At 42.5% G+C, this 25,151-nt stretch overlaps 1 protein-coding gene across 7 annotated transcripts in view; it reads left to right on the top strand.

The window, feature by feature from the left end:
• The first annotated feature begins 6,673 nt into the window (after positions 1–6,673).
• Positions 6,674–25,151, top strand: part of REPS2 (RALBP1 associated Eps domain containing 2) — a 215,800-nt gene continuing 197,322 nt past the window's right edge. For all 7 annotated transcript variants that reach the window (XM_057310284.1, XM_057310293.1, XM_026480258.4 and 4 more), the window contains exon 1: positions 6,674–6,966. In XM_057310284.1, the coding sequence (XP_057166267.1) occupies positions 6,733–6,966 (234 nt within the window). In that variant the 5' untranslated portion in view covers positions 6,674–6,732. The remainder of the gene's footprint in view (positions 6,967–25,151) is intronic.

Below are 25,151 nucleotides of genomic sequence, written 5' to 3' on the forward strand. Positions count from 1 at the left end.
TCTTGGCAGTGAACCAACAGTGTCTACAATAGGTTTGAAATTTTTATGTGGTAGTTATGTCAAAATTTGGGTAGATGTTCCCCAAACCCATTTCTTCTTCCTGGCTCTATATGTCGACTACATTTCCCAGACTCCCTTGCAGTTTGCTGCAGCCACATGACTCAGTTCTAACCAATGGAAAGCAGGGAGAAGTGATATATGCCGCCTCTGGCCCTGGGCCATAAAACCCCTGTGTAAGCAATCTTAAATGCTCTCTCTTTCCAGCTCTGTTGAGCTCTCTCTTTCTTTTTATAACTGCCAGATGCAGAGCATGTAGTGGAAGACTGTGAGGTCCCACGGGATGGAGGACCTACTAGCTAGTGTCCTTGAGTGAACACAAAGAGAACCACTCTTCTGCACAGACCCTTGTTGGACTGTGACCGGAGCAAGAAATAAATTGTTGTTATGTTAACCCACTGAGATTTTTCAAGTTGTTTGTTTCAGTAGTTAGCCTACCATGATTCATTTAGTGAACCCTCTATCTTTCAGAAATCTGAACAGCTTCTGAAAATTTTATTTTCCGAATTCTATCCATCTCATCATTAATAATCCTTGCTCAAATCTGTGGTGACCAAAGGGCTGAAGAACTCAAGTAAGAATTTTTGCTTATTCCTTCAAAACATAGAAGAAAGCTCTGACAGTATGCTTGAGTATTATGGGTGAATTTTTAAAGCACCATGAAAATATATGGCTAGGATAATTATTATTCAAAATCCTGTTCAGGGAGACCAAGCAGGAAGCTGCTTTCTCAAGGTTAGACAGCTTGCTATTGTTAACAAGTGGTGACAGCTGTTGGCTACGGTTTGTCTGACATAACTATTGGGCTTGCCCAGTGCATAGAAAGCTTTTTAATGTTTCTGTTCAGCCATTCCCAGGGCTACCATGGATAGAGGCGAGCTATCTGATACCTTACTTAAGAGGCCAGCAGGGCTACTGAGAACAAACTCTCTGTTCCTTGGGAATAGCCACCTTCTCAATTTGTCAAGCTTTTGCTTCAGAGGATGGAGTTGCTACAGGAAGGAAGAGGGCACATTCTCCCTCTCTCTCTCTCTCTCTCTCTCTCACATGCACACACACACACACCAGGGTGAATATAGTATATAATTTCATCGATGTTCAAAACTGGTTTATGGGAGACAATAACTTGTAAGATTTCATTGTGGTTAGTGGTTTGCAGAGCTTACAGGGGGCCAAGTACTCCAACTGCTCTCTCACTATGAGTGTAGAATGAATTGGGTGGGTCCATGTGGACCACATCAGCTTTCCTGTTGCTGGAATTGAATTGGAAATTCAGATTGGTTTGTGGCCACAATCAGGCTTTTTCTTACTTTCTCTACCTCTTTCCTTCTCCACCTCAGAGAAAGCCTACAAAGCAGACCTTTACCTGGCAAGCTGCAAGGACACTGCTGTCTTACGCCCATCAAATCCCACAAGTGGGTATGGAGAGTGACCTCAAATTCGGCATGCTTTCTATGTGAAATTGGGTAGAGTGGAGTCCTCTCTGAGGGCAACAGAATTCAAGGGTGTTGGTGGCGGGGAGAGAGGTTAAAAGAGAGAGAGGAGTCAAGAAAGAGAGAAAGAGAAACAGAGAGAGCGAGACAGAAAGAGACAGACATTGTTAAAAATCAGGAATGATCAGTTTCTTCTCCCTTCCATCACTTCTTCCATAGAGAAGAGAAAATGAGAGGAGCTGGGAGAAGCGCCAATGTTACTTCATCATACTCCCTCCTGGGGAGTAGAGAGGAAATTTCTCAAGAAAAAATGCGGCCAGGGGAATAGGATTCCCTCTCACACTGTCAAAGATCTTTCTTCACTTCCAGAAAAAAATCAGTCAAACAAGTGATTATTTAGTGTTTACATTGGTCAGTCCCTCATTAAGTAATTTTTAAAGTTCACAATCTTTGAAATACAATCTCGAGAATCTCAATATCACTCACGAAAATTCTGAAGCTCAGAGAAGCTGAATAGAATTCTGTGTACCTCCCCTGCCTAGGTAACCTATAAATTGGCTGTAGGTATAAGAAAATATTAGGTCTCAAAAAAGAAAAGAAAAGGAAAGAAAAGAAAAGATTAGGTTTCCATACTATAAAACAGGAATCAGTAAATTTTTCCTGTAAATGTCCAGAGACCTTAAACAATGACTCAACTTTGCCATTCTAACGTGAAAACCACCACAGACAACACATAAATGAAGGGGCCTGGCTGTGTTCCAGTAAAACTCTACTTATGAATACTGAAATGTGAACTTCATATAATTTTTACATGTCCTGAAATATTATTCAGTGTACAGAAAGCACTATTTTTCAACCATTAAAAAATGTACCACCGAGAGGGCGCTTGAGTGGCTCAGTCAATTAAGCCTCCGACTCTTTTTTTTTAAAGATTTGTTTATTTATTTTAGGGGAGGAGGGGCAGAGAGAATCTCAAGTAGACTCCCTGCCGAGTGCAGAGCCTGAGCTAGGGCTTGATCCCAGGACCCTGAGATCATGACCTGAGCTGAAATCAAGAGTGAGCCGCTGAACTGAATGAGCCACCCAGGCGCCCCAAGTGTCTGACTCTTGATCTCAGGTCAGGTCTTGATCTCAGGGTCAGTGAGTTCAAGCCCTGAGTTGGGCTCCACGCTCAGCGAGAAACCTACTTAAAAAAAAAAAAAGAAAAAAGTACAACCTGGGTCACCTGGCTGGTCCTATCAGTAGAACGCACGACTCTTAATCGCGGGGTCGTGAATTCAAGCCCCACGTGTGGTGTGGAGTTTACTTAAAAAAAAAGTACAACCCTTTCTTAGCTCATGAGTCATACAAAACCAGATGACTGAGGCGCCTGGGTGGCTCAGTTGGTTAAGCATCTTGATTTCAAGCTGACTCTTGATTTCAGCTCAGGGCTCAGGGCTGTGGGATCAAACCCCGCATCGGGTTCCATGCTGAGCATGGAGCCTGTTTGGGACTCTCTTTCTCTCTCCCCCTGCCCCTCTCCCCACTCTCTCTTTCTCTCCAAAAATAAGATTAAAAAAAAAAAACCAGACAACTGGTCCTAGTTTTCCAACCCCTGCTTTAGGAAACTCTTCCCTACAGGTAAACAGGACCTTGTTCTGAGTTTGTTCAGTTGTCATCTTTATGCAGGGCACTGATGCTGGATTTAAAAGGAAGAAGCAGGGGCGCCTGGGTGGCTCAGTCGTTAAGAGTCTGCCTTTGGCTCAGGGCGTGATCCCAGAGTCCTGGGATCGAGCCCCACATCAGGCTCCCCCCCCACCCCCCTCTCGGAGCCTGCTTCTTCCTCTCCCACTTCTCCTGCTTGAGTTCCCTCTCTCGCTGGCTGTCTTTTTTTTTTTTTTTAAGATTTTATTTATTTATTTGACAGAGATAGAGACAGCCAGCGAGAGAGGGAACACAAGCAGGGGGAGTGGGAGAGGAAGAAGCAGGCTCATAGTGGAAGAGCCTGATGTGGGGCTCGATCCCAGAACACCAGGATCACGCCCTGAGCCGAAGGCAGACGCTTAACCGCTGTGCCACCCAGGCGCCCCAAGTCTTTCTCTCTGTCAAATAAATAAATAAAATCTTAAAAAAAAAATAAAAAGAAAAAGCAAAACTTAAAGACTCTGTCTTGGCTATTCCTGAATATACAATTGACCCTTGAACAACACAGGTTTGAACTGTGCCGGTCCACTTTCATATGAATTCTTTTCCATAAATATAGTGCAGTATTGTAAATTGCATTTTCTCTTATGATTTTCTTAGTAACACTTTTTTCTATCTTAGTTTATTGTAAGAACATAGTATATAATACATATACAAAACATATGCTAATCAACTGTGTTTGCTATCGATAAGGCTTCTGGTCAACAGTAGGCTATTAGTTAAGTTTCTGGAGAGTCAAAAATTATACGTATATTTTCAAGTGCATGGGTGTCGGTGCCCCTAACCCCTGCCTTGTTTAAAGGTCAACTGTGTTATCATTCTGGCCTCTCTAGCCATGATGGAGCCCAAACGAGTGTGTAAGTTTAGAACTGCAAAAAGTAAAAAGAAATTCTCTTCTAAAACATTCTTGTTTACTGTCAGCCTTAAGGGATATGAGTGTTTCTAGTTATTATATTCTTATCTGTGTTTACTCTGAAGTTTGATAACTATTCTTTTATTCAAAAAACTGTTGTAGAAATAAAGAACAGTACTTGGCATTCCTTAGATATTAAAACATTTTAAAAATGCCATATTTTCCTGGGTGTCCTGGGTGTAATCGTTACTGTTGGTGGGTCCCTTCTGCTTCTTGTCCTCCATTGAGCAGCTTTCCTCTGGCATCCCAGAGCCCCAGAAAGGCTGACCCCTTCCCTCCCACTCCAGCCCGCTGTCCCACACTCACCACTTCCTTGGCACCAAGTCTCTGGGGGTTCCTCCTGTGAGCCCCCCTCTCTGTCCTGTCCTTTTTCCTCCCTCAGTCTCTCCCATTTGTAACATCCATCTGGGTACCTTCTTCATTAAACCTTCCTGGCTGGGCTCCGGCTTGTGGATTTTCTGTCTTCTCTAAACTCCTACAGCACTTAGCCCAGGGTATGCGATTTAGCACTTAATTATATATTGTCTTTTATTGTTTGTTTTTATTTGTTGTGTTAGTTTTGTCTTTTCCAGCGAAGCTGCAGATTCCTTGAAAAGAACACATCTTGTATCTGTTTTAATTCCTCACAGTACTCCAGTAGGGACACAGTTAATACTTCCTGTTCTACCAATAAGTGCTGCTTGATGGATAGGCACAGATGTTAGACTTTCTACGCCTTTCTGCAGTATCTGTGGTGCTGATGAATATCTGTCAAATTTATTAAACTGAGTTGAGTAATGAACAGCAGCTCCGAATCTAGTATTCAGTTGAGTAAGTCACACCATCTCTGTATCCATTTTCTCATCTGCAAAATGAAGGTGAAAATGTTTTCCCAACCTACCTCAGAGAGTTGCTGTGAGACTTAAACGAGATAATGTAACTTTGAACTGTATGAATGTCAGGGATTATTACACCTCACATTTCTTTTCCCAGGTGTTACAGGGAAAAGTAGGGTTTGGCTTTTATCACAAAGGGTGGGTCCCTTTCTAACCTCCATTAGAATGGTGGGTCATTCTCAGGGAATCCCGAGTATGACTAAAAAGGTAGGAAGAGAGTAAACATGATATCTTGGCTTCCAGTTTTCCTGAGAAATTATTACGGTTGTGGAAAATACAGTGGGTGGTTAGATTTTGAAATGGAAATTCCCCAGCTAAGATAGTGTTTGCTGCTTCTTACTTCACTACCCTTTCCGTACTCTTGTCTGCAAGCTTATTGCTGTCTTAATTCTCTCCTGGCAGGTCTAAAGCAAAATGTGGAAAATCTTAGGAAATCTTAGTGAAGAGATGAGAACTGCCTGCTTTTGGAGTGGATCCTCTTCTCTATTTCATGTCCTTAGATTCCAAAAGGAAAATCTTACTCCGGCCATCAACTGACATAATTTTTCTTCTTCTTTCTTTTTAAAACCTTTTATTTATTTATTGTAAATAAACTCTATGCCCAACGTGGGGCTTGAACTCACGACCCCAAGATCAAGAGTCCTATGTTCTACCTACTCAACTAGCCGGGCGCCTTCATAATTTTTCTTCTTATGTATTCCTTCCCCCTCTATGGCCTGTTGATTTTTTCCCAGTCTTCCTGTCCTTCCTCCTTATTTTAGTTGACCAAAATACCAAAGTATATTTGTTATCATCAGTGCTATTTCTTGAGATAGTTTCTATTTTTAATTAAAATAAAATTATTTGGGGTGAAAGATTTATGTATCTCTTTAAAATAAAATGTATTTTTATTAGTGCTTGCTTAATCCTGGACTTATTTTTTCTTTGTTAGTGTTTCATATATATATATATTACATATTCTTCTTCCCAGGGCTCCTTTTACTCTTACTACTCTAGTATTTAACACTAACTGATGCTATTCCTTTTAAAGGTTCAACTGCAGGTTTGAGTCAGACCTGAGAAGGTGGCCTAACCTCATTACCCCTGTGAACGCTATGGGCAGTCACTGGGACCTAGTTCGTATGGAGATCACTGTCCTCCAGCTTTTTCAGGACAGAAGCGCTACTGCGACGAAAAAAACGGAAGCTTAATTTCTCGTGCCTCCTCCCTTTTCTGTGAAGGGCGCCGCACCTGCTCCAACGTTCTAGGGAGGAATCACCACAGCTTTCTCCGACCCCTGAAAAGCGCCATACTCCAGGTGGGTCTAGTTGTCTCCCTTCCCAACCAGGGAGGAGAGCCAAAGTCACTCTTCCCGGGCTGGGTGGGCGCGCCAACCGCAGGCCCCCGCCCTCGGGGTCTGGGGATTGAGGGCGGGGCAGGTGACCCGCCGCCGGGTGGGCGGCCCGCGGAGTTAGTTACCTGGCGAGGCGCGGGGCGGGGCGAGGTGGGGCGGGGTATATGGTGGGGGCGGGGCCGGGGTGCGATCCCAGGCTGCCATTGGTCCACTCCGCGCCTGTCTCCATGTGCCGCGCGGCGGAGGCACAACATTCAAGTCCGGGGGCGGGGCCGGCGCGCGCCTGGAGGAAGCGGCAGCGCGGCAGCTGCGGGGCGTGGGGGCGTTGGGGGCGGTGGCGGCGGCGGCCGAGGCCGAGACCGAGGCGGCGGAGGCTGAGGCGAAGGCGGCGGCTCCTCACCCGGTGACGGTGCTCCGCCGGACCCCCTTCTGGGCCCCATGGAGGCGGCGGCGGGCGGGGGCTGCGGCTCCGGGCAGCCGCTGCTGCTGAGCGAGGGCGAGCAGCAGTGCTACTCCGAGCTCTTCGCGCGTTGCGCCGGCGCCGCAGGCGGGGGCCCTGGGTCCGGGCCCCCTGAGGCCGCTAGGGCAGTCCCCGGCGCGGTCTCCGCAGCAGCGGGCCCCGTGGCCGACCTGTTCCGGGCGTCGCAGCTGCCCGCCGAGACGTTGCACCAGGTAGGTCTCCGCGCCCCCCTGCCACAGCAGGTCTCTGGGGACCATTTCTGTGGGGATAAGGGGGCGGGGTGGGGCGATAGGGCTGCCCAAGGACCTGGAGGCCTCGGCCAGGTCGAAGTCGGGGATGGCGGCGACGCCCTTGGCCCCCGGGGAGCACCGGCCTCCTCAGCAGCTCAGGAGTGCTGGGTACGCTCCGCGTCTTCCTCCCCTGAGACAGACTGATACTCGTTCCCCTCCCCCGGCCATTGCTGGGGCTCTGCAGTCGCCCAGACCCAAAGTTTGCCTTGTTCTGGAAGTGGTGTTTGTTTTGGCTGGTGTCTGGTTTAACCTCTGCTCGCCGCTCCTGCCTTTACCTCTCCTGGGTGGGTGGAAAGGGGTAGGCGCTCAGGGTGACTTTCTGGGATTCGAACTTGAAGTGTGCTTGTGTGTGTGTGTGTGTGTGTGTGTGTGTGTGTGTGTGTATGTATGTATTTGAATGTATATAGAGCCAGGGGCCCAGAGCTGAACGTTGTCCGCCCTATATATATGTAATATATATCTATACTATATGTAATTGCTCTTTAACATATTTCTAGATATTGGTATTAAATTTGAAAGCCTTAATAAGTTGCAGAGCAGGGACAAAGGGCTGCAAGAGGATGTCTGTCAAGGCAAAGCCAAGCTTACTGTTTGGGGCTAGAGATAGACCCCAGACATCCACCATAGGAGACAGCTGTAGTTTCCCATCTTATTACTTGGACTTGAAATAGAACTGAAAAGTAATGTGTGTCATAGCTACCTCCTTTTAGCTGCTCCATACCTGGAAAAGGAGGAGGGAGTGATCCACAGCACATGCTGTTTTTGTTTTGTGCTTTCCTTGGAGCTTGGAGAAAGACTACTTGATAAGCATCGTCTTTTGATGTCACCAGGCTTTCATGTTGATAAGATTCTTAATATCAGGCCCAAAACATGAAGCTTTTTTAAATTAATTTTTTAAGTTTTAATTTTAATTCCAGTTAACATACAGTGTTATATTAGTTTCGGGTGTACAATATAGTAATTTAGTACTTCCATACATCATCCTGTGCTCATCAGGACAAGTGCACTCTTTAATCCCTGTCACCTATTTCCCCCATCCCCCCACCCCCTCCCCTCTGGTAACCGTCAGTTTGTTCTCTGTAATTAGGAGTCTGTTTCTTGATTTCTCTCTCTCTCTTTTCCCTTTGCTTGTTTTATTTCTTAAATTCCACATATGAGTGAAATCATATGGTACTTGTCTTTCTCTGACTGACTTATTTTGCTAAGCATTATACTCTAGCCCCATCCATATCATTGCAAATGGCAAGATTTCGTTCTTTTTGATGGTTGAGTAATATTTCTTTATATATATTATTTATAATAAATATATATATTACTTATAGTAAATATATATGCTATTTATGGTAAATATATATTTACTTGGGCTGCTTCCATATCTTGGCTGTTGTAAAGAATGCTGCTATAAACTATAAACATAGGGGTGCATGGAAATGAAGCTTTTCTTAAAAACAATAGTATGAAAGTTAACATCAATTGAATATTTAGAGTAGGAAGTGGTATTTTAAAATCTAGTTCTAGAGGATTAGTGAGGGTTTTGTGGCTCACTTGCAATGTCACTGTATCTGTAGGTTATTTTTTTTTCTTACCACTAAAGACTGCGCTTTATACTGCTGGAGCATGCATATGCCTATATGTTTGTGAGCATAACTTTAGCCACTCTGTAATCTTTCACCTTTTAAAGAGGATTTCTGAAAATGTAATTAATATTCATAGAACTTAGCATGGTTGTTTAGCCCTTAAGAAGTCCTTTGTATGTAGAAAGTTCTGCAATTGCTGTTCTGTGGTTGAGCTGAACTAGGTAGACAAAAAGTCCGTGTCTTATTTTTTTTTAAGATTTTATTTATTTATTTGACAGACAGCCAGCGAGAGAGGGAACACAAGCAGGGGGAGTGGGAGAGGAAGAAGCAGGCTCCTAGTGGAGAAGCCTGATGTGGGGCTCGATCCCATAACGCCGGGATCACGCCCTGAGCTCACGCCCTGAGCCGAAGGCAAACGCTTAACGACTGTGCCACCCAGGCGCCCTGAAAAAAGTTTTTTTTTTTTTTTTCGAATTGGGGAGGGGACTTTCCTGGTGTTAGAATCCATGCTCCCTTGAAGTATATATGATTTAGAAAGAACCCAAGGCACAGTGCATTTGCATGAGTGAGTGTATATTCTTGACGTCCAGTTGAAACCTGCTTGTAGAAGACTGCTTCAGATGTTGGCAAAGGGAGACATGCCTAGAAGATTGCTTGTAGTAAATCTCTCAGAGCTGTAAGTTTTCTTATTCAGCCCAGCAAAATAAAATACATCCTTCCCCATTCATCTAATATAATTGTAATAATCCAGTATTCTTCATACGGGTAAAAACATCAGAGGGGTGCCTGGGTGGCTCAGTCATTAAGCGTCTGCCTTCAGCTCAAGTTGTGGTCCCGGGGTCCTGGGATCGAGCCCTGTGTGGGGCTCCCTGCTCAGTGGGGATCCTGCTTCTCCCTCTCCCTCTGCCTGCTGCTCCCTCTGCTTGTGCTTATTCTCTGTCAAATAAATAAATGAAATCTTAAAAAAAAATGAACATCAGAGGCATCCTGGACAGGAAAGTGTAATCAGAAGAGATTCAAACAAAGCTAGCAGTCAGCAGCCACCTAATTTTACCAGCCATTTTAGTGGTGTGTGGTGTGGTGTGTCGTGTCGTATCTTGGTATGTGTGTGCATGCTCCATTTACCTCAATTTGCATTTCCCCATGAGTGTATTAGCCATTCTTTATTTTATTTTTTAAAAATTTTATTTATTTATTTGAGAGAGAGAGGGAAAGCATGAGCAGGGGGAGAGGCAGAGGGAGAAGCAGACTGCCCACTGAGCAGGGAGCCCGATGCGGGGCTAGATCCCAGGACTCTGGGATCATGACCTGATTTAAAGGCAGATGCTTAACTGACTGAGCCACCGAGGTGCCCCTAGCCATTCTTTAAAACAAATGTAGACATTTTTAGCCTTTCCCTGTTAAACAGGAACCTGTAAGTTCAGAATTAAGTGGCCCAACAGGTATAACTGCCCAAATCATGGAGTCACTAACCATCCCTGGTAATTTCTATGGTAACAGCCAGATTTTTTTTTTCATAAGTATATAATTAAGATTACTATAACATTTCAGGCAAGGCGAAAATCTTACCTGGAGTAAATGTTTTACAAAAATACTTAATTTTGTCTCCTTCTTGCAGTAAAAAAAACCCACTACTATACCTGTTACTTTGTCATGAAAATGAGTTACATTAAGGATTTTTTTCCATTGAAATGTATATATATATGTTTTAATAGATTTAATTTTTTCAGAGCAGTTTTATGTTCACAGCAAAATTATGGGGAAGGTGCAGAAAATTCCCATACATCCCCTACCAGTGCACATGCACAGCCTCCCCCATTATCAACATCCCTCACCAGACTGGTACATTTGTTATAGTTGACATTGACATTGACATATTATTATTGCCCAAAGTCCATAGGCTGCATTAGGGTTCACTCTTGGTGTTGTACATTCTACATTTAAAAAAAATATATTTATTAAGACTTAATTTTTTATTTATTTAATTTTATTTGAGAGAGAATGAGAGAGAGAAAGAGAGAGAGAGAGCATGGGGGGGGGGTCAGAGGGAGAAGCGGGACTCAGTCCTGGGACTCCAGGATCATGACCTGAGCTGAAGGCAGTTTCTTAACCAACTGAGCCACCCAGGTGCCTAAAACTTAATTTTTTTAGAGCAGTTTTAGGTTAATAGCAAAATTGAGGGAGAGGTGCATAGGGTTCCCATATACCCCCTCGTCACACACATACACAGCCCTCCCCATTAGGAATACTCCCTTCCAGAGGTACATTTGTTACAATTGGTGAACCTACATAGACATATCATAATTACCCTGAGCCCATAGTTTATATTATGGTTCACTCTTGGTGTTGAACATTGTATGGGTTTGGACAAATGTATAATGATATGTATTTATCATTAAAATGTCATACAGAATAGTTCCATTGACCTAAAAATCCTCTGTGCGCTGCATAGTCATCCCTTCCACGTAGCTCTAACCCCAGGCAACCACTGATCTTTTTACTGTCTCTATAGTTTTGCCTTTTTAAGAATGTCTTATAGTTAGAAAAACACAGTATGTAATCTTTTTAGATTGGCCTCTTTCATTAATAATATGCATTTAAGATTTCTCCATGTCTTTTCATAGCTTGATGGTTCATTTCTTTTTAGTGCTGAATAATACTTCATTGTCTGGATGTACCAGAGTTTATTTATCCATTCATGAACTGGAGGATATCTTGGTTGCTTTCAAGTGTTGGCAGTTATAGATCAAGTTGCTATAAACATCTGTGTGCAGATTTTTGTGTGGACTCAAGTTTTCAACTCCTTTGTGTAAATACCAGGGAGTGTGATTGCTGGATTTTATAGTAAGAGTGTCTTTAGTTTTGCAGGAAACTGCCAAACTGCCTTCCAGAATGGCTGTATCATTTTGCAGCCCCCTCAGTAATGCATGAGAGTTCATGTTTCTCCATATTCTCACCAGCATTTAATGATATCAGTGTTTTTGATTTTGACCATAGGAACATAGTGGTATCTCGTTGTTTTAATTTGCAGTTCCCTAATGACATGATGTTGAGCATCATGTCATAAGCTTATTTGCCATCTTGAATTATATTTTAATGCATCACAATAGCCTATTTTGAAAAGGTCTTTTGGTCCTATCTTTACAGTATTTATGTTCATTTGCTGATTTATTTTAAAAGCCAGACCAGTACTAGGTGACAATGGTAGAACACAACCCTTTAAAATAGAAAAAAGAAAATATGAATGTCTGAGAAACATAGTTTTTGTTTTAAGACAAAGAACTACAAATGTTAGAATGATTGGTTTCTCAGGTCGTCAAGTATTTTGTTGGTGTTCAAAGGCCAGCATTTTACTAGAAGGCATAGGGTGGTGTGGTGGGAATCAGGTTTGGGTTTGGCATGCATTTGAGTTCCTGTTGCTCAAAATGGACAGTTCTAGGTGCTGAGGTTACAACAATGAATCAAACACAAATCTCTGTCTTCATAGAGTTTACATTCCAATGCATATGTTTTTTATTCTTCAGTTTATTTAAGAAACAATTTGAAATACAACCTCCAGAGGGGCACCTGGCTGGCTCAGTTGGTAGAGCACATGACTCTCTTTTTTTTTTTTTAAAGATTTTATTTATTTATTCGACAGAAATAGAGACAGCCAGCGAGAGAGGGAACACAAGTAGGGGGAGTGGGAGAGGAAGAAGCAGGCTCACAGCAGAGGAGCCTGATGTGGGGCTCGATCCCATAACGCCGGGATCACGCCCTGAGCCGAAGGCAGACGCTTAACCGCTGTGCCACCCGGGCGCCTGTCTCTCTCTCTTTTTTTTATTATTTGACAGAGAGAGAGAGAGAGAGCCCAAGCAGGAGGAGGGACAGATGGAGAAGGGAAGCAGGCTCCCCCCTGAGCAGGAAGCCCCATGGGGGTCTTGATCCCAGGACCCCAGGATCATGACCTGAGCCCAAGGCAGATGCTTAACCACCTGAGCCACCTAGGTGCCCCAGAGCACATGACTCTTGATAAAGGGGTTGTGAGTTCAAGCCCCATGATGGGTGTAGAGCTTACCTTAAAAAAAAAAAAGAGGAATATAACCTCTAGAAATAAAATATCTACCTTAAACTAGCAAGTTTTGTATTCGATGTAATGAATTAAAGTATATAGACTGATTTATAATATTTATCTTTTAGGATGGTGTTTTAGTCTCTGGGAATGCTGTGCATATTTGAAATAGTCATAATTTGTTTTAGTTTTTATGATAGTCAACTCTTTTTTATTTTTAAATAGTCTATTTTTTAATGTTTTTTTATTATATTATGTTAGTCACCATACAGTACATCCCCGATTCCGATGTAAAGTTCGATGATTCATTAGTTGCATATAACATGCAGTGCACCATGCAATACGTGCCCTCCTTACTACCCATCACCGGTCTATCCCTTTCCCCTGCCCCCCTCCCCTCTGAGGCCCTCAGTTTGTTTCTCATAGTCCATAGTCTCTCATGCTTCATTCCCCCTTCTGATTAGCCCTCTTTCTTTATCCCTTTCTTCCCCTACCGATCTTCCTAGTTCTTATGTTCCATAGATGAGAGAAATCATATGATAATTGTCTTTCTCTGCTTGACTTATTTCACTTAGCATTATCTCCTCCAGTGCCGTCCATGTTGCAGCAAATGTTGAGAACTCGTTCTTTCTGATAGCTGAGTAATATTCCATTGTATATATGGACCACAACTTCTTAATCCAGTCATCTGTTGAAGGGCATCTCGGTTCCTTCCACGATTTAGCTATTGTGGACAATGCTGCTATGAACATTGGGGTGCATAAGGCCCTTCTCTTCACTACGTCTGTATCTTTGGGGTAAATACCCAGTATTGCAATGGCTGGGTCATAGGGTAGCTCAATTTTTAACTTTTTAAGGGACCTCCACACTGTTTTCCAGAGTGGCTGTACCAACTTGCATTCCCACCAACAATGTAGGAGGGATCCCCTTTCTCCACATCCTCTCCAGCAATTGTTGTCTCTTGCCTTGTCAATTTTTGCCGTTCTAACTGGCGTAAGATGGTATCTTAGTGTGGTTTTGATTTGAATTTCCCTGATGGCTAATGATTTTGAACATTTTTTCATGTGTCTGTTAGCCATTTGTATGTCATCATTGGAAAAGTGTCTGTTCATATCTTCCGCCCATTTTTTGATTTGTTTGTTTCTCGTGTATTGAGTTTGAGAAGTTCTTTGTAGATCTTGGATACCAGTCTTTTATCTGTAGTGTCATTTGCAAATATATTCTCCCATTCCATGGGCTGCCTCTTAGTTTTTTTGACTGTTTCCTTGGCTGTGCAGAAGCTTTTTATCTTGATGAAGTCCCACAAGTTCATTTTATCTTTTGTTTCTCTTGCCTTTGGAGATGTGTCATGAAAAAGGTTACTTTGGCCGATGTTGTAGAAGTTGCTGCCTATGTTCTCCTCTAGGATTTTGATGGATTCCTGTCTCACATCGAGGTCTTCCATCCATTTGGAGTTTATCTTTGTGTATGGTGTGAGAGAGTGGTCAAGTTTCATTCTTTTGCATGTAGCTGTCCAATTTTCCCAGCACCATTTATTGAAGAGACTGTCTTTTTTCCACCGGATGTTTTTTCCTGCTTTATCAAATATTAGTTGCCCCAAGAGCCGAGGGTCCATTTCTGGGTTCTCCATTCTGTTCCATTGGTCTATGTGTCTGTTTTTGTGCCAGTACCATGCTGTCTTTGTGATCACAGCTTTGTAGTACAGCTCGAAATCCGGCATTGTGATGCCCCCAGCTTTGTTTTTCCTTTTCAACAGTTCCTTGGAGATTTGGGGCCTTTTCTGGTTCCATACAAATTTAAGGACTATTTGTTCCTAAATAGTCTATTTTTTAATTGGGATATAATTAACATGTAACATTATATTAGTTTCAGGTATACAACATAATGATTTGGTATTTGTATATTTTGTGAAATGATCACCTCAGTAAGTCTACATCCGTCACCACAGATAGCTAAACATTTTTTTGTGTGATCAGAACTTTTATGATATACTCTCTTAGCAACTTTCAAATATATAATATAGTATTAACTATAGTCACCATGCCGTACATTAAATCCCCATGACTTTTTTATTTTACATCTGGAAGTTTGTAACTTTTGATCATTTTCACCCATCCTTCCCCCACATATCTGTCCTCTGTATTTATGAGTTCAAGTTTTTTGTTTTTAGATTCCACATGTAAATGAGATCATATGGTGTTTGTCTTTCTCTAACCTGATGGTTAACTCTTAGACATTAAAGGGAATAGCTATAAAACACTGCTGATTCTGTAATAGCAGGGAAAATCATTGAATTGGAAAAAAGCCAATAAATGTCTGATCGTTTAAGCGGCTTTGATTGAGGTAAAGAAGTAAATCAGAGCTGCTAGAAGCAGGGGATATTTTAAAAATTCCTGTGCGCTGAATCAGATTTTTGTTTTTTTAAAAGATTTATTTATTTTAGAGAGAGAGAGCATGCAGGGTGGAAGGAGGGCAGAGAGAATCTCAAGCAGACTCCCCGCTGAGTGCAGAGGGTGTGGGGGCTCCATCCCACGACCCTGAGATCACCACCATAGCCAAAATCAGGAGTCCGACGTGGGTGGCTGGGTGGTGCAGTTGGTTGGGTGTCCAACTCTTGGTTTTGACTCAGGGCATGATGTTGGGGGTCACAAGATCAGTGCCGAGTGGGGCTCTGAATTCAGCGAGGAGTCTGCTGAAGTTCTCTCTCCCTCTCTCTCCACCCCTCCCTGTGCTTGCTTTCTGTCTTTCTCTAAAGTAAATAAGTAAATCTCAAAAAATAAAAAAAGAGTCGGTTGCTCAGGGCGTCTGGGTGGTGCAGTTAAGTGTCCGACTCTTAGTTTTTGGCTCAGGTCCTGATCTCAGGGTTGTGAGATTGAGCCCTGTGTCGGGCTCCCAGCTCAGCATGGAATGTGTTTGAGATTCTCTCTCCCTCTCCTTCTGCCCTTCCCGCTTGTGTGCATGCTCTCTTTCTCTCAAATAAATAAAATCTTTATTTTTTAAAAAGATTTTATTTATTTCTTAGAAAGTGAGAGAGATCACAGAGGGAGAGGGAGAAGCAGACTCACTGCTGAATAAGAGGAGAGCCTAATGCCAGACTTGATCCCAGTTCCCTGAGATCATGACCGGAGCCAAAAGCAGCCGCTTAACTACTGAGCCACCCAGGCGCCCCAGTAAATAAATCTTAAAAAAAAAAAAGTCTGAAGCTCAACTGACTGAGCCACCCAGGTGCCCCATGCATGGACTCACCTTTGGGAAGAAGTCCTATTGAAAGGTTTTCTTGTAATTCATTGAAGCAACTGTTTAATCATTAAAGAAAACTATAGGTGAAAGACAAAATTTTGTGAACTTTATCCATTGTTAGATTATTAGCCGGAACTGTTTTTTAAAAAATGCAAATAAGGCAGTTTTCTGTTTTTACATCTTTATATCATATCCCTTTGTAACATAGACTTTAAGGACATAGAGGCCAGAATACTAAAACAGTAAGAATGTATGCTATTTGAGATAGTGTTCTATTTTTTGTAAAAAAGAAAGAATGCCAGGGGCACCTGGGTGGCTCAGTCGTTAAGTGTCTGCCTTCGGCCCAGGGCATGATCCCAGAGTTCTGGGATCGAGCCCCACATCCGGCTCCCTGCTCTACTGGGAGCCTGCTTCTTCCTGTCCCACTCCCCCTGCTTGTGTTCCCTCTCTCCCTGGCTATCTCTCTCTCTCTGTCAAATAAATAAAATCTTAAAAAAAAAAGAAAGAAAGAATGCCAGCAGATATAGGAAGTTCCAGAGCCAAACTATTGTGTGGTTAAAAGAGGGACATTTGTGTAATAGTTGCTTGTTGACTCTTATAAGAAAAATACTTCAGGTGTGCAAAACTTAGAGGACTACCCAACAAATAAGTAAAACAGTTCATTCAGTGTGAAAGTTTCCTGTGGCCTCCTTCTCCGGTCCCATTCTCTTCCCTTCCAACCCCAGAGGTTACTGCTGTCCTGAATTTGGTGTGCATGAATTGAAAAAATGGGACAACTGGGTGGCTCAGTCGGTTAAGCGTCTACCACGGGCTCCAGTCATGATCCAAGGTCCTGGGATCAAGCCCCACATCGGGCTCCTTGCTCAGCAGGGAGTCTGCTTTTCCTTCTGCCTGATGCTTCCCTGCTGTGCTCTCTCTCTCTCACTCTCTGACAAATAAATAAATAACATCTTTACAAAATAAAACAAAAAAATGTTAATACTTTTATTATTCGTGTGGATATTGTGTGTGTATCTGTACAGTGTGTGTGTGTGTGTGTGTGTATAGGTCACTAAAACAATATATTGTTTTGTGTGGGTTTTCAACTTTTTTTTTTTGAAGATTTTATTTATTTAGTTGACACACAGAGAGAGAAAGAGAGAGAGTGTACAAGTAGGTGGAGTGGCAGAAGGAGAAATAGGCTCCCTGCTGAGCAGAGAGCCCAACAGGGGTGTCCATCCCAGGACCCCGGGATCATGACGCAAGCTGAAGGCAGACAGGCGCTTAACTGACTGAGCCACCCAGGCACCCCTGTATGACTTTTCAACTTAAAATTAGGAGTATTGTAGTCTGTAACCTGCGACTTGTTTTTCCTCTCATTATTATGTTTTTGAGATTTGTCTTTGTTGACACATGTAGCTCTAGTTCATTTATGTTTCATTTTTAAAAATCTTCATTACCTGGGGCGCCTGGGTGGCTCAGTCGTTAAGCATCTGCCTTTGGCTCAGGGCGTGATCCCGGGGTCCTGGGATCGAGCCCTATATCGGGCTCTTCTGCAGGGAGCCTGCTTCTTCCTCTCCCACTCCCCCTGCTTGTGTTCCCTCTCTCGCTGGCTGTCTCTCTCTCCGACAAATAAATAAATAAAATCTTTAAAAAAAAATCTTCATTACCTATTTTACAGTGACTCATCATTATGGTGTTGTAGAGGCCTTTATGCCTGAGGGAAGTAGGTGGCATTTTTATTTGTATAGAATGTCACATGACTGGGGGACTGTGCTAAATGTGTATATTAAAAGCTCCTTTATGGGTAGCAGAATGCACACTGATATTCTTCAAGTGTTAGAAGACCTTAGAGTTAATTGATTGGGCTTTCATAGGCTTGCTTTTTTTCTCATCTTTTTTTTTTTAATTTCTGGTGCATCCTGTGAATGAATATCACCATCTTGACATTTATTTTTGTTACATTTTTTAAAATTTAAATTCAGTTAGCCAACACATAGTACATCATCAGTTTCAGATGTAGTGTTCAACAGTTCATCAGTTGCGCATAACACCCAGTGCTCATCACATCCTGTGCCCTCCTTAATGCCCATCACCCAGTTACCCCTTCCCCCAACCCTCTCATCTTTTTTTAAATGGAAAATCTCAAACAAGTAGATCGAATAATACATTAAACTCCTCTGTGCTTGCCATCCATGCTCAACAACCATCAGTGTACGTGTGGTCAGTTCTGTTCTATGTTCTCACTTTTCTACCCTACCCGCTCTGTTATCCTAAAGCAAGTCTCAGACATCACATGATTCATAGGGTTTATCTTTAAAGAAGGAACATGGGAATGGTCAGAGGAGATGGGAACATGGAAGGGTTTAATATAAGCAGAAAAGGTATCTGGCCTTTGGTCAAATGGCAAGACTGAACGATGGTTCCACATGATCCAGCTATTTGCAGTCTTTAAGATAACGGTATTTGAGACTGATTTAGAATGATTGGGTAAACCAATAGGGAGACTGAAAAGGTAACAAAAGTGAAGACTAGAAATTCAAAATGGGGGTGCATGGCTGGTTCAGTCGGTGGAGCGTCTGACTCTTGATCTTGAGGTCGTGAGTTCAAGCCCTGAGTTGGGTTAGAGATCACTTAAAAAAATGCAAGATGGATTTGAATATTGGCCTAGTTTCACATGCATAACTGGGAACTGTCCTACTTTAAGGCTATGGAAAATTGGTTGTGAGGAAATCTTGAGTTGTTTCACTAATTATCAGTAACTTTTTAAAGAGGGTTTGGTTCCTTTCCAGGTTTTTTTTTCATATTTTCTCTTTGTTTCGTAAAGGCAAGTATCTAAGATTTTGTATTTGCATCATTCTCTTCTTTAGTACATGTCTTTTGGTGGGCAACTAAGTCCGTTTGGGCTGCTATAACAAATACCACAGACCGGGTGGCTTATAAACCATGGAAATTTACTGCCTGTAATTCTGGGGGTGGTAGTCCAAAATCATGGTACCAGCATGTTTGCCTTCTGGTGAAGGCACCTTCTTGCTGTGTCCTTAAATGGTGGAAAAGGCTAGGGATCTCTCTGGAGCCTCTTTATAAGGCATTAAATCCCATTCATGAGGGCTCTACCCTCTTCCAAAGGCCCTGCCTCTTAATACCATCACATTGGGCATTAGAATTTCAACATACGTATTTTGTGGGGGACACACATTCAGATCATAGCAGTAACTAACCAGCCTGGGTTGCTCAGGCCTGTGGCGTTTCCTGGGGCATGAGACTCAGTTTTCAAAGCAGGACAGTTGCAGGCAAACTGGGATGGTTGGTCACCCCCCTCTTTGGTTACTACATTAATTATCTATTGCTCTATAATGACTTTGCATAAATTTAAATTGCAGCTTAAAACAACACATTTATTATCTTATTGTTTCTTTGGGTCAGGAGTCCTGACATGGCTTAGCTGGGTCCTCAGGTTGTGGTTTCACAAGGCTGAAATGCTGGGTGGCATTCCTTTGTGGAGCTTGGGGACCTCTTCCAAACTCATGTCATAGTTAGTAGAATTCAGTTGCTCATGAGTTTAGGACTGAAGCTCTCAGCTACTAGAGACCACCTGCAGTTCCCTGCCACATGGCTCTTTCCATAAGCAGTTCATAATATGGCTGTTGGCTGCTGCTTCTTTTTTTTAAGATTTTTTTTATTTGACAGCGAGAGAGAGAGAGAGAGAGAGAGAGAGAGAGAATACAGGTAGGCGGAGCAGCAGGCAGAGGGAAGAGGGGAAGCAGGCTCCCCATGGAGCAGGGAGCCCCATGCGGGGTTCGATCCCAGCACCCTGGGATCATGACCTGAGCCAAAGGCAGTTGCTTAACCAACTGAGCCACCCAGGTGCCCCTGGCTGTTGGCTTCTTTAAGGAGATTCTCTCTCTCCAGTTGGCTTAGAGGAGTGACACCCCATTGCCTTTGCCATATCCATAGAAGCAAGTCACAGGTTTTGTCTGCACTGAAGGGGAGAGGATTATTCAAAAGCAAAGACACCAGGAAGTGAGAATTATTCGTGGTATGTGTTACCTTAGGAACTTTGTACCACTCTTGCCTTCCAGAGTTTTCTGAAGCAGAAAATTACTCTGTTTAGCTTTTTTGGGCCAGATAATATAGATGTTTTTGCTCAACAACGCATTTAAAATTTCTTTATCTTTTTAAAATACATTTTCATGCATAATTCATTTTCTTATGCCAAGTAGAACTGGTAACTATATTATCTTCTTATGTATTATTTTCAATTTTAGTCTTTTGGCAGTTTGTTTTTCCCCTTAACTAGTAGGAGGCAGGAAAAGAAGTGGAAAAGCAGATATGAATGCCCTGCATGTCCCTGTCTGCCCGGAATACTCTAAAGCAGGCCTGGGTGCATTTCAGGGGTCTGTGAATTTAGATGTGGAGAAAGATACATTTTTATTTGCACAGCCACAAACTGAAATCAAACATTTCCTTCTATTGTGCATATAGGCAACAAACCACAGTAGTAGTAGTACCTGTGATTTCATCACCTATAGAAATAGGATTTTTTAAAATCGTATTATAATTATCGCAGGTAGTAATGCATATTCAAACACATGCATTACTACCACAAACTTGCTTTTTAATATTTTTATAGCTATATTTCAGTATGTTTCTTTTATAATCCTGTCTATTTTAAGTGTGTCATGTTATGCATTTAAAACAGTATTCTGAGAAGAGGTCCATGCAGACTACCAAAGGGTGGGGGGCATAGCGCAAAAATGATTAAGAAGTCCTGCTCTGAAGAGTTGTGAGGTGTCTGGACTAGGAATTTCAGTTCTTCATAGTTGATTGTTTCCAAAGTCAGAATGGCAGCAGCACTGCTGGCAAGTCTGGGTCAGGAATGAGATTCCATAAGGCTGCGGTGGTCCCTAACCCTCCTGTCAGCCCTGCGAGGGGGAAGGCAGGCCAGAGAGAATGAATGCTCAGCTGCTTCCACCAGGACTTCACCCTGCAGTCCCTCCAGTCCCTCCAGTCCCTGCTCAACACCTTTCTTTCTTTTTTTTAATTTTTAAATATTTTATTTATTTATTTGACAGAGAGAGAGAGACAGCCAGCGAGAGAGGGAACACAAGCAGGGGGAGTGGGAGAGGAAGAAGCAGGCTCATAGCGGAGGAGCCTGATGTGGGGCTTGATCCCAGAACGCCGGGATCACGCCCTGAGCCGAAGGCAGACACTTAACCGCTATGCCACCCAGGCGCCCCTGCTCCTGACCTTTCTATCTGTCCCTCTCTACTCTTCTTCATTCCAGAGAACCCCTGTGGAGCGCATGCCAGCTGGCTTTTGGGCCTGTTTTATTTACCACTATTCTCTCTACTTCAGAGACTGGCTAGACGATGAACCTGAAAGGAAAAGTGATTTTTAACAGACTGGAGAAACTCGGCTCTCCTCATAATTTAATTCAAGGCCAGGAGAGGCTATTTAATATTAGGTTAGTAGTAAACGTTTGGTTTGTCTTAATTCATTTGTAACACTTTGCCATTGGTTTACAGAAAAATAGCTTTGTTCGGCCTCCTGGGGGTAATTAAATGTTTCACCTGTGTTAATTTCCTGACTAATTGATGTAAATCCCATAAATACCAGCAATTAAGAATTGTTTTTGCTTTTTTTTTAAAGCAGGCTTTCTTAAATGTGTAATGTTTGCCCTGATGCCGTCAAAAGAACATATTTAATGCAAATAATCTCTTTGTTTATCCCTTAGTTCAGGGTCAGTCTTGTGAAAAACAGATGATTTTACATGAACCAGGTTTTTGACCCTGGAGATGTTTGGTGTGCTTGCTTTTTGAGTTTTTTTTTTCTCCTTTAGGATTCCTTTAAAATTGTTTTAAAATGTTTTAATTTCTCTTCTTTGCATACACTCTGGTAACTTTGAATCATGTTATTGGGAGATGGCACTGGAAGCAAGTGCGTGAAATTTACCATGCGGATGTCTTAGATTCTTTTTTTCTTCCTTATTTTAGAGAGAGAGAGAGAGAGGGAGAGTACAAGCTGGAAGGAGGGGCAAAGGGAGAGTGAGAGAGAGAATCTTTTCTTTTAAAAATACATAGCCATTTTTGTTCTTTTTTAAGAAGATTTATTTGTTTGACAGAGAGAGCGCACGAGAGCACAAGCAGGAGAGGCAGAGGGAGAGGCAGACTCACCTGCTGAGCAGGGAGCCTGATGTGGGGCTTGACCCCAGGACCCTGGGATCGTGACCCAATCTGAAGGCAGATGCTTAACGACTGAGCCACCCAGGCGCCCTGGGAGAGAGAGAATCTTAAGCAGGCTCCAAACGCAGCTTGGAGCCTCACTCAAGGCTGGATCTCAGAGCCCTGAGAGCACAACCTGAGCCAAAATCAAGAGTCAGACACGCAACCAACTGAGCCCCCCCCCCCCGGGCACCCTTAGATTCTTTTAATTTATTCTTTGTTCTATATCAATTTTCTCTACCTCGGCACTATTAACACTTTGGGCCAGATCATTCTTTGCTGTGGGGGCTGTCCTATGCATTAGAGAATGTCTAGTAGCATCCCTGGTCTCTATCCAGTACATGCCAGTATCTGCCCTTCCCCTAGTTGTTATAACCAAAAATGTTTCCAGATAATTGTCCCTTGGGGAAAAATCTCAGGTTGTAGATATGTGATAACAATCATGCTAACTACTACCATTTATTTACTGATTACCATGTAATTGGCCTTGTCCTATAACTTGTAGAATGCTTATCTCATTTAATTTTCACAACTAACCACAAAGTAGGTATTATTGCCCCCAGTTTGAAGAAGACAAAATGGAGGTACAGAGATTTCAGTAACTTGCCCACGGTCACATAGATAAGTGACTTCTGGTAATATTTTTCATAAATATTTGGGTTGAAATTCAGTCTTTGTTGAAGAGACAAACTAAAAAAGAAAGGGGGGGTTTCCTAATGATGTCTCAATGGTGAGGCTATGGCTTTCATAGCAATTCTGTGTAAATGTTGGAATTCTTGCTTTGAAGGGGTGAGTCTATCTATGGGTCTGAGTAAGAGATTTGAACCTACTTCTAAGGAGCTTCAGTGTGGTAAAGCAGAACATGAGACAGTCTAGGGTCAAGGCTGATTAAACTTCAAAGCCAAGGAAGCCATCAGAAATTGGGGTAAGGCTTAGGCACCCCTTCATAATTTATTTTATTCTACCTAATATATCTAAAATATTATTACTTCAGGGCCTCCTGGCTGGCTCTGTTGATGGAGCATGTGACTCTTGATCTAGGGGTTGTGAGTTAGAGCCCCATGTTCAGTGTAGCGATTACTTAAGAATAAAATGCTTAAGAAAATTTAAGCTGAAGGGGCGCCTGGGTAGCGCAGTCGTTAAAGCGTCTGCCTTCGGCTCAGGGCGTGATCCCGGCGTTCCGGGATCGAGTCCCACGTCGGGCTCCTCCGCTGGGAGCCTGCTTCTTCCTCTCTCACTCGCCTGCTGTGTTCCCTCTCTCGCTGGCTGTCTCTCTGTCACATAAATAAATAAAATCTTTAAAAAAAAAAAAAAAAAAAAGAAAATTTAAGCTGGGGATTGAAAAATGTCAAGAAGAGGTTTACATGATGAGAAGAAAAATTAATACATTGGCTTGGTGGGGAAATCAAGGTTTAGTAGAATTTTTGCTCAGTTTAAATTTTAGAAAGCATTTTCAAGATTTTATTTTGATACTAAATATTTATGTTAATGTGGGCTCAGTGGTTCTAGAAATAAACTTGTCTTTTTAAATATTTCTATGTCAATTCTCCCAAATATAATTTGATGATTCAAGTAGAAAAAAAGAAAGAAATGAATGAAATCTTGCCATTTTTAGCAATATGGGTGGATCTAAACGGTATAATGCTAAGTGAAATAAGTCAGTCAGAGAAAGACACGATATGATTTCACTCTTGTGGATTTTAAGAAACAAACAAAGGAAAAAAGATAAACAAAAAACCAGACTCTGGAGAACAAACTGATGGTTACCAGAGGGGGAATGGATGAAATAGGTGATGGGGATTAAGAGTACACTAACCATGATGAGCACTGGGTAACGTAGAGAATTGTCGGATCACTATATTGTACACCTGAGACTAATATACTCTATGTTAATTGTACTGGAATGTGAAGGCTGGTGCTTATGTGGTGGTTTAGAGGTAAAAGGTACATGTTGAGCATGGCAGAACAGCAGAATATGTATATACGGAGAGAGCCTGGGTCCCATACCTTTATAAAGCTGCCTTATTAGTCCAAGACAGTCCAGTTTTGTACTACTTTCACATGAAAGAGAAAATAAATTTCCATCTTATTTTTTATTTTTATTATCCTTTAAAAGATTTTATTTATTTACTTGAGAGAGAGAGAGCACAAGGGGGGGAGAGGGACAGAGGGAGAAGCAGACTCCCCGCTGAGCGGGGAGCCTGACGTGGGGCTCGATCCCAGGACCCTGGGATCATGACTTGAGCCAAAGGCAGACACTTAACTGACAGAGCCACCCAGGCACCCTTCCATCTTATTTTTTTTTAAAAATCAATATATATCAAATTTTTTCTTCCTTTTTTTTTTAAAGATTTTATTTATTTATTTGACAGAGACAGGGACAGCCAGCGAGAGAGGGAACACAAGCAGGGGGAGTGGAAGAGGAAGAAGCAGGCTCCCAGCAGAAGAGCCTGACGTGGGGCTCGATCCCAGAACTCCGGGATCACGCCCTGAGCCAAAGGCAGACGCTTAATGACTGAGCCACCCAGGCGCCCCCCAATTTTTTCTTTCATACAAAATTTACATAAGTATTTACACCTTTTTAGCTAACTTTAAAATGTTTGTTAATCTGTCATATCAGCTGATTTAAAATTCCACATTTGACACATTCTCTTACTGTTTGAAGTTTTAAGTATTTGTTTCATAGAATTTATTTTATTTTTTTATAAAGGGATAAGACTTTAGCTCAGGTGTGATTATGTTTAAAAATACATATTAAATTGATTGTAAACCATTAGAAAAAAGAAATTGGGGTAAGGCTATGTGTTGTTCGGGGCCCCGAAGGAAATGGCACACTCAGAGGGTTTTATTGAAAGCAGCGTGGAGGCACGGAGAGATTAGCAGCAGCACGAAGCCATTGCTGTCCCTAGATCTGAAGGGGCCCAGGAAAGGAATGTTGTTGCTGGAGCTGTGAAAGGTGTGATTCCCCCAAAGGAACAGTGGTCTAGAAGAATGCAGTCATTGCCAAAACTGTGGCCAGGGAGGGGCTGGTGAGCT

The sequence above is a fragment of the Ursus arctos genome, chromosome X, assembly GCF_023065955.2.
Source record: "Ursus arctos isolate Adak ecotype North America chromosome X, UrsArc2.0, whole genome shotgun sequence".
Classification (NCBI taxonomy): domain Eukaryota; kingdom Metazoa; phylum Chordata; class Mammalia; order Carnivora; family Ursidae; genus Ursus; species Ursus arctos.